General features: G+C 35.3%; 1 protein-coding gene across 2 annotated transcripts in view; it reads right to left on the bottom strand.

The window, feature by feature from the left end:
• LRRCC1 (leucine rich repeat and coiled-coil centrosomal protein 1) overlaps window positions 1–17,080 on the bottom strand; it is a 35,129-nt gene extending 18,049 nt beyond the window's left edge. Inside the window, exons 1-7 of one of the 2 annotated variants that reach the window (XM_008689102.2) lie at window positions 16,940–17,080; window positions 14,441–14,646; window positions 14,082–14,147; window positions 9,936–10,103; window positions 7,575–7,750; window positions 7,278–7,484; window positions 249–445 (exon numbers count right to left, since the gene is read on the bottom strand). In XM_008689102.2, coding sequence (XP_008687324.1) covers window positions 249–445; window positions 7,278–7,484; window positions 7,575–7,750; window positions 9,936–10,103; window positions 14,082–14,147; window positions 14,441–14,646; window positions 16,940–17,028 — 1,109 coding nt within the window. In that variant the 5' untranslated portion in view covers window positions 17,029–17,080. The remainder of the gene's footprint in view (window positions 1–248; window positions 446–7,277; window positions 7,485–7,574; window positions 7,751–9,935; window positions 10,104–14,081; window positions 14,148–14,440; window positions 14,647–16,939) is intronic. The other variant, XM_040626068.1, reaches the window with a different exon arrangement.
• Between the last annotated feature and the right edge of the window lie 490 nt (window positions 17,081–17,570).

Here is a 17,570-nt window from a genome sequence, read left to right as displayed (position 1 = left end):
GTAATAACCCAAAGAAATTTATTTATACTAGTTTTCACAACTTAGGTAATGACAGTCTATCAGTGAAAGGGATCCTTTTGTATAAATTTATATAAATATACTGAATAAATTTGAGCCAACAAGGCTAAAAAGTCAAATCTTTAACATTAGAAAAGAAATAACACTCTGAGAAAGCTTAAAGGAACAAGCCAACAGTATTAACTTCTGTCCGTGTACCTTATTTGAATTTCTAAAACTAAAACAATTACCTCATAAAAGGGTTGTTGTTTTTATGGTGGTGCTTAATAGTCTGAATAGTTTTGGAATAATATGGGATTTTTGATCTTCGAGGAATTCTTCTATTACATTCTTTTTTATTGCCATAGTCACTTTCAGAAGTCATATCTGTATCTCTTTTTGGTCTGATATCTTTCTCAGGAACATTATCTATTAAAGAATCAGAAGTCTGGAATAAAAAAACCAACAAAGTTTGTTAAAAGTTCAGTTCAGTATAAAAGATTTAAATGTGAAATTTCCTAAAACATTATGACTTTTTATAAGATTAAAGGTTCATAAACTAGGTATGTTTAGAATTAAAAACAGGGAATTCAGCTTCTGGTATGGACGAGTTAAGTTCCTATAAGGTTGACTCTCAAGATAGCAATGACGAGCTCTAGGAAAAATATAAACAAACAACCATGAAAAAAAACTATCTGGAGGCCTTGGACAGTGAACAAAAGCAGGCTTATTCTAGAGAGGAGCTGACACTTGGAAAAAATGACCAGAACAGGGTGTTTCTGTTTTTACGGTTTTTCACTAAAGAGCTTACCACAATCAGCAGTACATAGGGAGTTCTAAAACTCAGGTAGAAAAACCATGGACTTTTGGGCCTGAAGAATCACTGGACAGTATAAACTGTAAGAAGCCCAGTACAGGATAAAAAAAATGAACTGCCGCCTAAGAGACAAACTTATAGTTTAAGTGAAAGCAAGTTAAGTGCTTGCTATGACAAAAGCATCAACATTCTTTGGAAGGCTATAATAGCATCTAAGTCTTCGCAACTTAACATTCACAACGTCCAGGATAAAATCCATAATTACTCACTACAGGAAGAACTAACAAAGTATGACCTATTCTCAATGGAAAACACAACCAATGGAGACCTAACTTAAGAGGACCCCAATGTTCAAATAAGCAGAAAAGAACAATGGAATATTACTCAGCTATAAAAAAAGAATTATATTGCCATATGTGACAACATGGATGGACCTAGGGTATTTTGCTAAGTGAAGTAAAACAGAGAAAGACAAACACCATATGATTTCATGTATAAGTGGAATCTAAAAAAGCAAAACAAATGAACAAACATACAAAAAACCATAAACAGACCCAAAAAACAGAGAACAAACTGGTGGCTGCCAGAGGGAACGGGATGAAGGGGCGGGCGAAATGAGTGAAAGAGATTGGAAGGTAGAGGTTTCCAGTTATGGAATGAATAAGTGAGAATACGGAATATAGTCAATGGTACTGTAATAGCATTGAATGGTGACAGATGGTGAGCATAATATACAGAGTTGTCAAATCACTATGTTGTACACCTGAAACTATGTAACATTGTTTATCAATATACTTCAATTAAAAATAAGAACTTTAAAACAGTGATTATAACCATATTCAATGATATAAAAGAAAATGTCATGAATGAAAAGAAAAATTCAGCAGAGAAAAAGAAAATATAAAAGATGGAAATTTTACAAATGAAAAATACAACACCTAAGTAGAAAATGGCTGGTCTTAAGAAGAGAATGAGATGATGAAAGAATAAGTGTACTTGAAGATCAGTTTATTAAAATTATTTATTAAATTAATTATTAAAATTATTTAAAATGAATGCAGAGAAAAAAAAGTTGATAAGATGTACAGAGTCTCAGGGAACCGAGGAAGAGTATCAAAAGGTCTAAGTGCAATCTGAGAAAAGGGAATATGGGACAGAAAAATATTTAAAGTGATGTCAAAAATTTCCTAAATTGGGTAAAGACCAATTAACAGATTTAAAACACTCAGAGTAGCCTTAAGTAGGATAAATATGAAGAAAAGTATCCTTAAGCACAATGTTGTCAAACTGCTGAAAACCAAAAGTAAATGTAAATTCTTGAAAGCAGTCAAAGAAAAATGACACATTATATACAGGAAATCAAGGATTCTAATTAATGCTGACTTTGCATTCAAACTTTGGAGGCCAGGAGACTGTACTAAAAGAAAAAAAAAAGCTGTCAATATAGAATTCTATATTCAGCAAAAAATGTCCTTCAAAAAGGTAAAATGAAGAGAATCTGTTATTCTCAGATGTCCTCTACAAGATTCGCTACAGGAAGTTCAGGCTGAAAGTCCTGGCTGAAGGAAAATAATACTACAAGGAAATTAAATCTTCAGAAAGAGAGTATCACATATGATTTATTTTTATTTTTTTAAAAGATTTTACTTATTTATTTGACAGAGAGAGAGCACAAGCAGGGGAAGCAGCAGGCAGAGGGAGAGGCAGAGGCAGGCTCCTACTCTTCAGGGAGCCCAATGCAGGGCACGATCCCAAGGTCCTGGGATCATGACCTGAGCTGAAGGCAGATGCTTAACCGACTGAACCAACCAAGCGCCCAGCATGTATGATTTATACACAGGTAAATATAAATAATTTTTAAATTTTTTTTTAGTCTTAATTCCTTTAAAGCAAAAATTAAAACATTGTCTCTGGAGTTTATAATGCATCCAAATGAAATACGTATGGCAGCTATAACAAAGTATAATAGATGCAAGAATTCTACATTTTATATGAAGTAATATAGTAAAGAAAAGTCTATTTTTAGAGCTTTCACACAAGAAATAAAGTATGACTAAAGAACCAAATACAAATTAAAATTGGATTATAAAAAATACACAACAGAAGATAGAAAAAGCAGAAAAATGAATAAAAAAGTGAACAAAAAGCAAATAATGAAATGGTATACCTAAATCCAACTTCATTAACGATTACAGTAAATTTCAATGGACTATGGACTCTTCAAAAGGAGTGACAGCCAGGCTGAATTAAAAAACAAAACCCACCTATATATAAGACCTACTTCAATATAAAAATGCAGCAAGTTTAAAGTAAATGGATGCCACAATGAGCTACCACTTCATACTCAGTAGGATGGCTATATTCAAAACCACATATAATAAGTTGGTGAGGATGTGGAGAAACTGGAATCCTCATACAATGATGGTAGGAATGTAAAATGGTCTGGTCATTCCTCAAAAGGTTAAACACACAGTTACTATTTGACCTAGCAATTCCACTACTAGATATATAGCAAAGAGAAATGAAAACCTAAGTTCACACAAAAGCATATATATGAATGTTCACAGCAGCGTTACTCATAATAGTCAAAAAGTGGAAATTACCCAAATTAACCAATCAAATGAAGAATGGATAAAATGTGGTATATCCATACACTAGATTATCTTATATTTAAAAAAATGAAGTACTGATACATGCTACAGAACGGAAAAAACCTGAAAACATTATGCTAAATGAAAGAATATAATCACAAAGGGCCACATATCGATGATTCCATTTACATTTACATGAAAATTCCAAAATAGGCAAATCCAAATAAAAATAAAATCCACTAGTGGCTGCCTAAGGCTGGAGGAAAATGGTAGTGACTGCTACTTACGAACCACTGAATCGTATGGTAAGTGAATTATAGTTCAATAAAGCTGTTATTAAAAAATAACCTGACTGATGGAAAAAGATTTATCACATAAATTATAAGCATAAGAAGGCTGAAATGGTTATATTAATATCAGATGAAACAGACTTCAAGACAAAGAATACTTCCAAAGACAAAGAGGAACACTTCATTAGGAAGACAGAACAGCCACAAACATGTGTGTGCTTAATAACAGAGTTTCAAAATATAATAAGAGTTAAGAGAATTAAAGAGAGAAACAGACCAATCCCCACTCTCAGATGGAGATTTGAATTTTAACATCTTTCATACAAGTGATAGAATTAGACAAGTACATTAAAAAAAAAACAATTATCAGCAACTGACAGAACTAGATAAAAAAATCAGTAATGACATGAGTTATCTGAAAATACCATCAGCCATCCTGACTTAACAAGTATACAATAAACATTCTGTCCGAGTGCACGAAGAACATTCACCAAGATAGACCACAAGCTGGGCTATAAAATAAGTCTCAGTAAATTTAAAAAGACTAAAATAATCTAGACTGTTCTCTGACAAAATGAAAGTAAATTAGAAGTTAGTAACAGAACATATCTAGAAACCAAAATACTTGAAAATTAAACGAGACAGTTCTAAATAATCTTTGGATGAAGGAAGAAATCACAAGATAAATTAGAAAATATTTCTAGGTAAACAATGATGAAAACAAATGTATAAAAATTTGTGAAATGTAGCTAAAGCAGTGCTTAAAAATATTTACTGGTTTAGATGGTAAATTAATTTAAATTAGAAGACAGGTCTAAAATCAATAATCTAAGCACTTACATTAAGAAGCTAAAAAATGAAGGTAAGTAGAAAAAATAATAAAATGTAGAAAACAATAATAGAGGAAAGAGAAAGCAGATAAAACTAACAAAACTGATCTTTGTAAAGAGAAACAAAACCTTTGGCTAAATTTTTAAAAAAAGATTTTATTTATTTGAGAGAGAGAGAGCACAAGAAAGAGAGCAAGCAAGCACAAGCAGGAGGGGGAGTGAAGAGGGAAGGGGAGAGGGAGAGGGAGAGGGAGAAGCAAGCTTCTCCCGGATGACACAGAACTCGGTCCCAGGACCCTGGGATCATGACCTGAGCCAAAGGTAGACACTTTCTTTCTTTCTTTTTTTTTTTTTTTTAAAAGATTTTATTTACTTATTTGACAGAGAGAGAGATAGAGCCAGTGAAAGAGGGAACACAACCAGGGGGAGTGGGAGAGGAGGAAGCAGGCTTCCAGTGGAGCAGGGAGCCCGATATGGGGCTCGATCCCAGGACCCCAGGACCACGCCCTGAGCTGAAGGCAGACGCTTAACGACTAAACCACCCAGGCGCCCCCAAAGGTAGACACTTTATCAACCAAGCCACACAGGTACCCCACCCTTGGCTAAACTGACCAAGACAATATATATAAAATAAAAGAGAGAGAGAGTGAGGACACAAATCATCATAAAGGAAAGGCTATCATTACAGATCCTATAGATGTTAAAAAGACAGTAAGAGAATATTAGTATCAATTTTATGTTGACAAATTACATGAAACGGACAAATTAAAAAGCACAACTTATCTAAAGCAACACATGATGAGACAGAAAAATGAGTTGCCTTATAATTATTAAAGAGAGTGAATTCATCATCACAAACCTTCCAGGACCAGATAATTTTACTGGTGAACCTTATCAAACATTTAAGAAAGAATAATTCCAATCTTACAAAAATTTTTTAGAAAATAGAGGAGGGGGCAGGTTTCAACTCATTTAGGTAGGCAACATTAACCTAACATCAAAGATGCTACTATAAAATAAAAACAAATATCCCTCATGAGCAAATTGTAAAAACCCTTATAAAATATTAGCGAACTAAATCCAAGCATATATAAGAGATCATTTATCATGATTAAATGAGGTTTTATCCCCAAAATGCAATGTTTGTTTAACATTTGGAAACTAATCAATGTAATTCATTGATAAAAGTGTATACATCAACTGCAATGAAAACTTCATGTGTACTCCTCACACAAGTTAGCATTCACCTAATTTTTTTTTTTTAAGATTTTATTTATTTATTCAGAGCAATGAATCATGTTTTCTCCCCCAGATAGCTAGACTCCTATCTTTGGTTACAAAGTAGGAAGAATTATTACCATAACTGAGTAGGAAGCATGCCGGTGGAAAGAATACCAGATTGGGTATCAGAGATTTGGGTCTGAAGCTCAACTCATACTATTAAAGGACACTTAGATAAACTCCTGAGTTTCTTTTCTATAAAATAAGAATGATACACTAATTCCACTAATTCCTAGCTACTTAACTGGGGTGTTGTGAGAATGAAATGAGGATGGCATAAAAGAAGCTGCAAAAAGTTCACTTCAAATTTAAGTTACTAAAATTAAATCTAAGTTCTGACATTGGTAGAAGAATCAGCCATTAGAAAAGACCGATGATGAAATCTGAGGAAATGGAGAAGTCTAAGAGCTCAGTGACATGTTATCAATGATGTCAAAGAATGTATAGCCTGGCATTCTTATCCCAGTTCTATTCCCACTTACCTCTGTGGCCCAAGTGAAGTGTCTAAGGTTTTCTGGCACACAGAACCCTTACAGCCTTATTCATTAACTGCCCTAATGTAGACTTTTTGTTTATCTAGCACTGTTATCTTAGTATTGTAACTGTAACAGTTCAGAATTATTAAAAACCCTTTGAACCATAATTCCACTATTAGCATTTTCTACTCCTCATTAAGAAAAAATTTAGAATATTAAAATTTAATTACAAATATCTAGGTCAAACTGACATTTGATAATAGCTCCTTTGGCCTGTACCACAGTATCTCTACCCTATACCCAGGTAGGGGCTAAATAATAATCCATTGCATTCTGAGAAGTGTGGTGCTTTAGAAAACAACTGTTATTGTAGATCACAGTCAAGAATGCTACAGCAAAGGTTGGAGACCCAGACAGCAATAAAATCTAGGCACTGTAGTCCATCCACATAATTCAAAGATTCTAAAGGCCAGTGTACCAGTAGCTGGGGTAAAAAAGAATATCTCAGGAAAGTACAGATTAATTTGGTGAGGGTCTGCTGTAAACAGAAACTGAAGCAGGAACTATGTAAATTAATCTGTCATTCAGCTGTAAGTTCTAGAAGTGGTTTTGATCATTAAACAATTGAAGATAATAGAGGCCCAAAGTAACTCACGTATCCCCTATGTTTATAAACGCTGAGTCAGAAGAGTTCTGAGTTTAAGGTCAAAAGGTCAAAGGTAGGTGGGCAGAAATAATGTGACATACAGAAGAAAGGAACTACATAATAACACTGAAGGACAATAAGGAAAATGAGTGAAAAAAGTATGTTATCTTTTTCTGCTACTACTATTACAAAACAGAACCCTATTTCTATAAAGAAAAAATATATATACACAATAGAATGTTAACTATAAATTGTTTTGCTTAGCTTATATGCTATTTTTATTTTACATTTTCTTAACTACTTTTTTTCCCCAACAAACACTGCTTAGAAATACAGGAAAAATAGTTACTTCAGTGAGAAGCTGTAAAATTTGATCATCTAATTTCTGAAGTTTCATGTCGTTATGAAAATTGTTTTCATGATTAACTTTCTCCAGCTCAGAAGATGGACATATAGATATAAAGGATGTCAAACCAGTATCTGTTGGTGATGCAAACTGATCCAAGGGAGCTATCTCATCGATGGGTGGTGTTACCACTGGCATACTATCAATTATCTACAATACAGAAACAAACCAAAATCTTTTAAATTTATATTAATTAAAATTTGAAGATATCTTTTATATTAGAAAAAAACAATAGCATACCTCATCTTCACTTATATTTAGGGGAGAATCAGAAGAAACTAAATTATTCAAAAGACCTTCTAAGCACTGGAGGCGTGATGAATTTATTTCTGATAAATTTACTGGCTCACCAAATATGTTCTTGCAGTCTAGTATTCTAAGCTGTGGCAACGTCTGTAGCATAATTGCTCTGTACCCTTGGAAACAAATCATTCAAAATGAAAAGTCAGGCATTAAAAAGTTAATTATTTCTCAAATACACTAAATTTATCACCTACCAGATACATCACCTGAATGATAAAATTAGTCCTGGAACGCAACTAATAAACTTGTAATAAAAGCTACTTAGTCCTTCTCTAGTATGTAATCGTTAAATTTAAAACAAACAAAAACACTGCCCACCACCCCTCCCACATAATCCTCCTGGTGAAGATCAGAAAGTTAAAAATCATTACTGCTACATTTATCTTTCACAAAATTACTTTAAAGTTACAAATGCAAGATACCAGTAAGTTTATTCCAAACAGAAAGCCAAACATGTCTTTTATTTGTAATATGATTAGTCTAAATATAAATCAGGATAATGTGGGTAACAACCAGAAATTCAGAATTTTGTTAATGAGGCCTTAAGTATCAGTAAAATTAAACGTCCCCATCTTTCTCCCTTAAATTAGATATGACTAAGATTAAGGTAAGCAATCTATCAACTATTCAAGAGTATGTTTATTTTCCCTAAGTACAATTAAATATGAGAAATTTGACAAATTAACATTAATTTGGTGTTTAGGCTAAAAGAAACTTTGCTTAACTGTAATGTTTTATAGTTTAACTTTGCTTAACTATAATGTTAAAACCAAGTATTTCTACCAAAGGCCAATGAAGTGGTTGGAAGAACTCCAAAAGAAAGAAAGAATCTAGCAAATCAATATTAGAAATTTTGAGGGGAAAAAAGTAATTTTAGTATTAAGTATTCCTTCAATTCTAGGGGGAGGGCAACCGTGTTGAAATACCTCATCAAATAAAGTGAAAAACAAAGGCTCAAACTGTAGGAACCAGAGATTCTTAAGACAAATTGTTAGGGAAAAAGTCCAAACTGGGTGAGTAGAGAAAAGAAAAATAATGTTGTTTTAGAAATAAGGCTCCTCTCCCCTGCCCCACCAAACAGGGTTTCCCCAGAAAACTGAAGTCTGTCCTGATTCTTAGGTAGACTCTGTATTATATGGCCTTAGGAAAACAGTTCATCTCACATCTATTATATTCTTCTGTGAAATAAAATTATCAAAACAGGTTTCCATTCTGGGAAAAGCCTTTATACAGCTGCATATTAATGACAGAATGGAGCCAACTCTGTAGCCAATTTCTATTCAAACTGATCTTTAGAATATATATTCATATTCTACATTTCTATCTTATTGCTTGTTTAAGCCATTTGAAATAAGTGATAATAATAAGAAATAGTAGTCTGGTCTGCTTTGTATTTGCCAACTTCAGTCATTCTAAATTAGATCAAATGGCATTTTAGCAGCATCTTCTATATATCATATTGTTTTCTTCCTTACAAAAATCATTTATTAATTTAACACACTCACAAAATTTAAAAGGTACATAGGAGGGGCGCCTGGGTGGCACAGCGGTTAAGCGTCTGCCTTCGGCTCAGGGCGTGATCCCGGCGTTATGGGATCGAGCCCCACATCAGGCTCCTCTGCTAAGAGCCTGCTTCTTCCTCTCCCACTCCCCCTGCTTGTGTTCCCTCTCTCGCTGGCTGTCTCTATCTCTGTCAAATAAATAAATAAAATCTTTAAAAAAAAAAAAAAAGGTACACAGGAAAAAATTTTCCTAATATTTCCTGATTCCCAGCTACCTTTTCCACCCTTTCTGCATTTCCTGATCCCTAGCTACTTAATACTGGAGTTAGCCATTGTTATCAGTTTTTGGTATAGCTTTCTAGGTATTTTATATATATAATCAGAAAACACACACACGTTACCCTTTGCACACAAATGATAATCCATTATATGCAATGTTTTCAGACTTGCTTGCTTTTTTCCTATTAATAGTGTATCTTGGAGATAACTGCATATTAGTAGCTAAGGATTTTATATTCTTTTTTTATGGCTGCATAGTATTATACTATTTAAGAATAGATCATAAGTTTGAGGCATACACTTATCAAATATAAAACTGTCTAAATAGAATTATCTGTTCATCCTGTGTTCTCTTAACCTCAATTTGTCTTAATAAAATTGTCTATTTGCAATTATGTTTTTCCAAATATATAATAAAAAGTTGCAAAGCTTAAGACAAAAGGGTCATAAACACCAGTTACAGGAAACAAAGGAGCTTTGAATATTAACTGTTACAAAGAGTATTAATTGCTCATACCTGGTACATGACAGACAGGGTTATCATCTCCATTTTTTTCCAAAATAAGATTAGTCAAGAAGTTCAATCCTACCACACACTGAAGTAGGTGATGGATACTATCTATACAATTGCTATGTAGGTCAATAAATCTAAGTTTATGTTTAATTCCATGAAGGGGAATCAAACCTGCAGTAAGGAAAAAAAAAACTTTTGATGCCACTGAAGTCATTTTTCCAACAGCTAATTAAAAATAATTTTTATATAGATTAGATTTTAAGGCAAAGAAGCAGCATTAGTAAGAAGTTTCTGTAAACAGCTACATCTAATAAACAGGGTATGAGTAAAGACATTTGTTGTTTTGAAGAAACACAGGTTTAGCATTTCTTTTGAGGCCCTAGCCCAGAGGTTGCTGGTCTCTGGTTCTCTTCAAACAGAACATATGGACCTCCCAAGGTCAATGCATGTACTTCTATGAGAAGAAGCATAAGGCAATGGCTTCGGGCTCTCAATCAACACATTATTTTTGATTAGCAGACATAAGCAAACCCGGCAATGCCCTTCAATTTTATTGGTTTGAGCATAAAATACAAATAGCACCAATTTGATTTAGTTCCCTGGTAGTAATTCTTACATGAGTTTATCTAGAGCATGGTAATGCTAACAGCTAGGTTTGCAGCAGAGGTTACTGGTGCCTGGTACCACGTCTCCTTGACCAGCCTCTGACTTCAGCTGCAGCTGTGGTCGATGGGGCCGTGCATGCTGACAGTTTGCCCCACTGGAACACTTCATGTTTCTCTTTTCTTCCCTCAGAACTCTCTTCTAAAGTGGAGCTTCTGAGAGAAGGCACAGCCTGGAAATGTCAGGGGGTAACACCTCCAGGGGCTATTCTCAACAAAAGGGGAATTGTCAGGGAATCACCTCCTCCCTTTTGGAAGGACTATTCTGAGATGCACTCTACATTGTTCCTCTTCAGGTTTATTTTACAGTTTGCTTAGTTTAGTACTCTCTATACACAAATTCAACCTAACCCCCCCCCCCGCAATTTCTTCAACCTGACTGGAATACTCTTCTCTCTTCCATCTTTATTGAGCTACCTTCTACCTCTCTAAGGTTCATTCTTTTCTTTTGTTCATATTCCTCATCACTAACTTCTACTCATCCCTCATGTCCTCAGAAAAGTCTTCTCTGACAACTGTCTACAAGATCAAATTTCCTATCATGAGTTCTTATAAGCACTCTGCAATTCTTCTTAATTTAATACTGTATTTCTAGGTCCTTGTTCCACGTTACTGGTTCTTTCCCTTAGGTTTTATGTTCCTTTCACTTTTCAATTCTAAGGCTCATTCCTGGTCTCCCCTCTCTATTCATAAGCTATGCAGAACCTCCTACAGTTTCATGGTTACAAACATCATTGATGTGCCAAATCTACAATTCCAAACATGAAACACACCCCTCAAACTGTGCCTTACACAGGTTTAACAGGGTTTTCAAATTTAAGACAGAATCCTTACTTCTCACCCCCTCATTTCTAAATCTGTTTCTCCCCCAATCTTTCCCATATCAGGAACCAGTCCCACCATCCACCTGTTGCTACAAAAAAACCTCAGTTAATTATCTTCGATTCCTTTTTTCTTCATTTCCTTCTCTCAATCCATCAGCAAGTCCTATGAACTCTACCTGCAAAATATACTCATTTGCTCCTCTACACTATTTCCACCGTAGTCCAAGTCTCCACCATCTCTCACCTAGACCACTGAAATAGCTTCCTAACTGGTCACCTGACTTCCACACCTATCCTCCTAAAATTCATTCTTCACTCACTCAGCAACCAAAGTGATCCTTTAAAAATACATATATGTCACTTGTTTAAAGCCCTCCTATAGCTTCCTATTGCACCTAGAATAATATGAAAACTTTTTTTACCCTGAGTATGAAGCTGTGATCTGGCCTTTGCCTACCTTCTCATCTCTTTTCTTAGCACACTAACCCCTCATTTGCTATGCTCTAGCCATTTTACCTTTCTTTCTGTTCCTTAACATGACAAGGCTGAAGGTGCCTTAGTGTCTTTGCATGCACTTACCATATACACTGCCTTTATTTATTGAACACACAAAATATTATCATTCTAAGAATTATCTATTAAAACTTACAGGGTTGCCTATTATATTTTCTTCATATTTATTACAATCCGATGTGAAGTCACAAAAACGCGCCCTTTTAGGTGTACAGTTCAATGTACATAAAGAAGCATATACAATTGTATAACCACTACTATAACTGAGATACAGAACATTCCATCATTCAATCAATGTGTCCCATCTTCAACCCCTGGCAACTAAGGATCTGATTTCTGCCACTATAACTTGCCTTGGTCAGAATGTCATATAAATGAAATCATAGAGTGCATCCTTCTGTGTCTCACTCCCTGCACTTAGCCTAATTCTTTTTAGATTTATCCACATTGCTGCATATATCAATTGTTCATTCCTTTTATTGCCAAGCAGTATTCCATCATGTGGGTGAATCACAATTAGTTTGTTTACTAGGTGATAGACATATGGATGGTTTCCAGTTTTGGGAGATTATAAAGAATCATATAAACATGATTATATAAAAAGCTATATAATCATATAAACTTTCATGTACAGGTTTTTGAACAGACATGTTTTCATTTCTCTTAGGTAAATACCTAGGAGAGGGACTGCATGATTATATGGTAAATATATGTTTAACACTGTAAGAAACCTTCAAATTGTTTTCCAAAGTAGTTGTTCCACTTGCCATTCTCCTCACAATTTGTGCCAGTTCTAGTTGCTCTATAACCTTACCAGTATTTTGTATTACACAAATTTTAAAACTACTCTAGTAGGTATGAAGTAGATCTCATTACAGTTTTAATTTGTATTTCCTTAATCACTAAAGATGCTAAATATTTTTTTTCATGTGCTAATTTTGCATTTAGATTTCTTCCTGGGAAGGGGTCTGCTCAAATCTTTTGATTATTTTTGAGGGCTTGACATGATCTTATTTTTTTTTTCTTCCCCACTACATGTAAGCCCTATGACAAGAACCTTATCTGTTTATTTTTTATCACTACAGAACAGTATTTGATACAGTGATCTTCAATAAATATTTGTTGAGTAAATGAATGAGTAATCTTATCCAAGATTCACATTTTTCAGATAAGGAAACTGCATCCAAACATTCATAATCTTCGCTCAACAACACACAGCAGTGAAAGAGCTAGGGTTAATACTCAATTCCAATACTTTCACATCTTTGGAGGAAAAAGTTTTAAAAAATTAAAATATCTTTGCTATTGCAGCTTAACAGTAGGGAGTAGATTGCTTTAATTTTTTGTGTATGAAACACCTGGCATAGGCTAGTATTTTTCTAGCATGGGTGAAAAATAAACACATGAATAAGACTGTTTGAAATATTGACAGGATTATGACAATAATTAGAAGAATTCTGCCTGTTCTAACAGATAATTCTAAAAATAATCATGAAACTTCGTTCATTTTATTAGTGTATCACTTTAATCAACTAAAAAATGGTAAAAATGTTTAACCTTCATAGACCTGCTAAAAGTAAAAAACAAAATTATCTGATCTTCAATTTACAATATAGCCTTGGGAATGCAGTATGGCTCAATATGCTATATGATCCAATATGGTAGCACTAGTCACATGAGGCTTTGTAAATTTAAACTAAAATTCAATTACAAATTCAGTTCCTCACTGAGCAAGCCACATTTCAAGTGCTCAAAGGACACATCTGGCTATTCGTTGCCATGTCGGACAGCATAAAGATTTAATATTTTCATCACTGTAAAAAGTTCTATTGGAACTATTCTTTATATAATAGCATATCAATCAATTATTTAAGATTAAAACATTATTTTCCTGAAGTAAGTCCCTCCTATCCAAGTTTTTTCTATTACTGATCACCTAGTTTGTATTCCTATTTTTTATTCAGCCGTAGCTTTGGCACCAAAAAAAAAAAAAAAAAAAAAAAAAAAAGAATTATGACTGAAGCACACTCTCTAGATGATATTTTTGGTCAAAAACAGGATTATTCAGTTTTCAGCATGTTGAGCTTAGCCTAACTCATCACATGTGGCAAACATTCAGCATTATAGAAAACATAAGATTATCTACTTACCACTAAGATCATTTATGTGGTTATAAGATAAATTCAGTCTAGTCAGATTAGTTAATGCTTCAAGTCCTAAAATCAAATAAGATAAAATAAAGCCTTTACAGAATTCAAACAACTATTTAGAACTATATAGTATTACAATACTATTTCAGACAGTTTTGAAGCAAATCTGTAATCTAATAAGTGGTATTTTGCAAAATACTTAAAGAATTGTTAACTTTTCTAGAAGAAAACTTTTCTGAAGTAAAATTTAAGGTCAGCATTCAAAAGTTTATGATAATATTTATTCCACTCTTTTAGGAAGAAAAGTGGACTAAATCATCTTCCTTATGCAAAGTATCACATGAAAATCACTTACAAACCTTCTATTCTTGTAATCAAATTGCAGGACAAATTTAAAGTGCATAGTTTCGTCAGTGTGTTTAGCCCTTCAATTTGATTTATTTGATTAGATGACAGATCTAAGTGTTGTAAATTCCAAACATGATCAATGGCTTCGATTTTTGAGATGTTATTGCAGTGAAGATTGATGGCATGAAGGGATGAATCTAAAGATAACTCTGATATGCTACAAGAGAAAATATATATTATCAAAAGCAAGTAAGAAATGGATTTAAAAATTATGACCAAATATAATTAAAATCAACCAAACAGCATGTAGATGGTAACCATGTGCTCTACTCATTCCATAATGAAATCCTTCCTACCCGTGGTAGCCTTTTAACATCTTATAAGGTACAGTGCTTCTTAACACTAATCGGTATTTTGGACCATATAGATAAACAAAAAACCCACTCAAGAGAGGCCAGTGACCCTGGGTCATTTCTCCCTTCTATAAGCAACCAAGTCACCCGCATATAATGAAAGCTGTGACAATAAAGGCCCTGGAATCATAATACCCCAGTTCAAATCTGCATTCTAATACTTTTTTTTTTTGCTAAATTACTTGAATAAATGAGTTAACCTCTCTAAGCCTCGGTTCCCTCATTTCATTTAATTCTCACAACAATTCTAAGCAATTGGCATAAGGATACTGAAGTCTGCAGAAAATAAATAACTTGTCCAAGTTCTTGTAGTTACTACTAGAGGCATTATAAATCCATATCTGGCACTGGAAAGTAGTTTATAAACTTACTTTCTTTACTGTCGGCAACAGCTATTGAACCCAGAATGTAGTTGATTTCAAAAGAAACCACTAATTACTATTTCTAGTGAAAAAAATCCATCCTCCCTTTTATGCATTTGGAATGCACCTCCCCTAAATAGAACTCATCTCTTCTTTCTCTCAAGTACTGCCATTTATAACCAGAACCTCTCCTAAAGATGGTAGTTCCAGGAATAAAAACTACAGTGCATGCAGTTCAGAGGTGCCGGATGGAGGGACAGTGGGGAATAGGGACACACAATGTCATGGGCATCTGTTCAATGTTCTGTAGCAGCTACCACAGAGGAAACTTAACTCTGGCAGCAGAGAAGTGAGTCATGGAGTAAAAGGAGAATAAGGGATTCTGGTGTGCTTTCAAATTAGCATCAATAATCTCAAATTCAAAATTAAAAATCAAAACACTTTAAATATGCCATAAAGTCATTCAGCTCCTCCCTTAGACTTCAGAATGAAGCACACAGCAACGTGGCAGAAAAAGACAAAGCATTTGTAAATTTGAAACTACCAATCTCTAAATGTTTTTGAAATATTTTCCAATTACCTAGCTACTGTCATTTACTGAACTCTTTGTGCTATTAACACATGCTTTTAATGACAGTCATTTATTTTCTGACACATCTCAGTTTCTGGAAATTAGTACTGTGCAGATAATGTGGTACAGCAGAAAAAGCAGAAAGTGAAATTAGCCAGAAATAGGTTTGAATTTGAACTTTACTGCTCACCGGCTGGAAGAAGATGGGAACACTATTTGGATCCTCTGAAGTCTCAGATTTGTCACTTGTAAAATTACTACCTTGCAGAATTATTGTGAGGGATTGTGATAACATGTATAATACGTACACATAGACAGCATTCAGTAAATGACATCTATTATTAAGTATAAATGTAAATATGCCTTTAAAAACCATCTCCCTGGGGTCCTCTGGCAAATTTGAGATCACGATCAAGAACAAGATGGTTTAATTATCAGCAGCAAGGTTTCGCATAGAGCAGGGCATGCCACAAAGGAACAGCAAGTGCAAACGCACAGAAAGGCCTACTATGGAACTGCCTGTAGATCAGTACGGTTAATCAGAGAGGGTAAATGGAGAAATGGTCAAAGATTAATTCTGAAGAGGTGGGCAGGGAACAGTCAGTAAAGCAGAATCAAGAACCTAGTACGTCATGCATAAATTTTGGCTACATGAAAGAGGGAAATGGTTAGCTAAATATGATGTTTAGCACTCCCAAGAAGCATATGGATATATATATCATAGTGCTCTGCGAAGGAGAAATTAGAAGGGAGGCAAAGAGAACTGAGGAAAACCTAAAGAAGAGCAGTAAACCTTCGCTCTACGGTTGCCAGACATACCATAGCGCCACTTTTTGTCAAGGTAAGAGAAAGAGCAGAGGAGACCAGATAGAACCCGAGAACACCAACAATTACAGAGCAAGCAAAGGAAGAATAATCAGTAAAGAAAGAACCACTGAAGACGAAGGATGGCCAAAGATTGGCAGAGAATGCAGGGCAGTTTCCAGGCTCTCAGAAGTCCAAGGAGGAAAGGAATGAGGACTCGATGGACCTGGCACTTCAGCAGAGCAGTTCCGGCGCAGTACGGCGGGAGGAAGCCAGAGAGCGTTTGTGCGCGGTCTGGGTAAAGCTCGGCTCCCGCCAGGGGAATGCGCGGGCCGCTCCTGGCTGCGGAGCGCCCTTTACCTCCGCAGGCCTTTGTCCATGAAGCACAAATCCCCGCAGCTGCTGTCGCCGTCTTCATTTTCGACCTCCGCCTCCACCGGCGCCTCCATGGCACCGGCGACGGGGACCGTGGTCTTAACCGGCGCCCAGAGCTGGGTGGGAGAGCCCGGAACACGCCTTCTGGGTGAGCGGAAGTCCAGTCCGGGGGGGGGGGGGTTCGCCCCCCCTCCCAACCGACAGCCGGGCACTTTCCCGCCTTGACAAGTGCCGTAAAGCGGGAAGACTGATTTTCTTCCCCAAGGGCTTCCCTCCCTTTTACGGTAGCTACGGCGCTATTCTTGGGACTTGCCGTAAAGGGAAACATCATCCCGTGTGTGTGGTTTTTGGGTAAAGAATCGGTCTTTCATGTGACGCTCTCCTGTATGATTTTTGCGTTGTAGGCGACTGACTTCTGAAGGGGATTTAACAGCAGTTAGTCTTTACAAAACTGTAGTCATACATACCTGTAAGTTATTCCCCCACCGGCCATTGCACCTACCCTTGATTTAGTAAACATTTATGAGATGCCTTATATATGCCTTATACTTGCCTGTGACATGAGGAATAAGTTGAAGTCCATTCTCGTTCTCTGGAAGCATTCACAGTTCAATGG

The sequence above is a fragment of the Ursus maritimus genome, unplaced genomic scaffold (genome assembly GCF_017311325.1).
Source record: "Ursus maritimus isolate PB19 unplaced genomic scaffold, ASM1731132v1 scaffold_9, whole genome shotgun sequence".
In the NCBI taxonomy this organism is placed as follows: Eukaryota; Metazoa; Chordata; class Mammalia; order Carnivora; family Ursidae; genus Ursus; species Ursus maritimus.
Note: the sequence above shows the minus strand (reverse complement) of the source record. Positions and strands in the feature narration are given on the sequence as shown.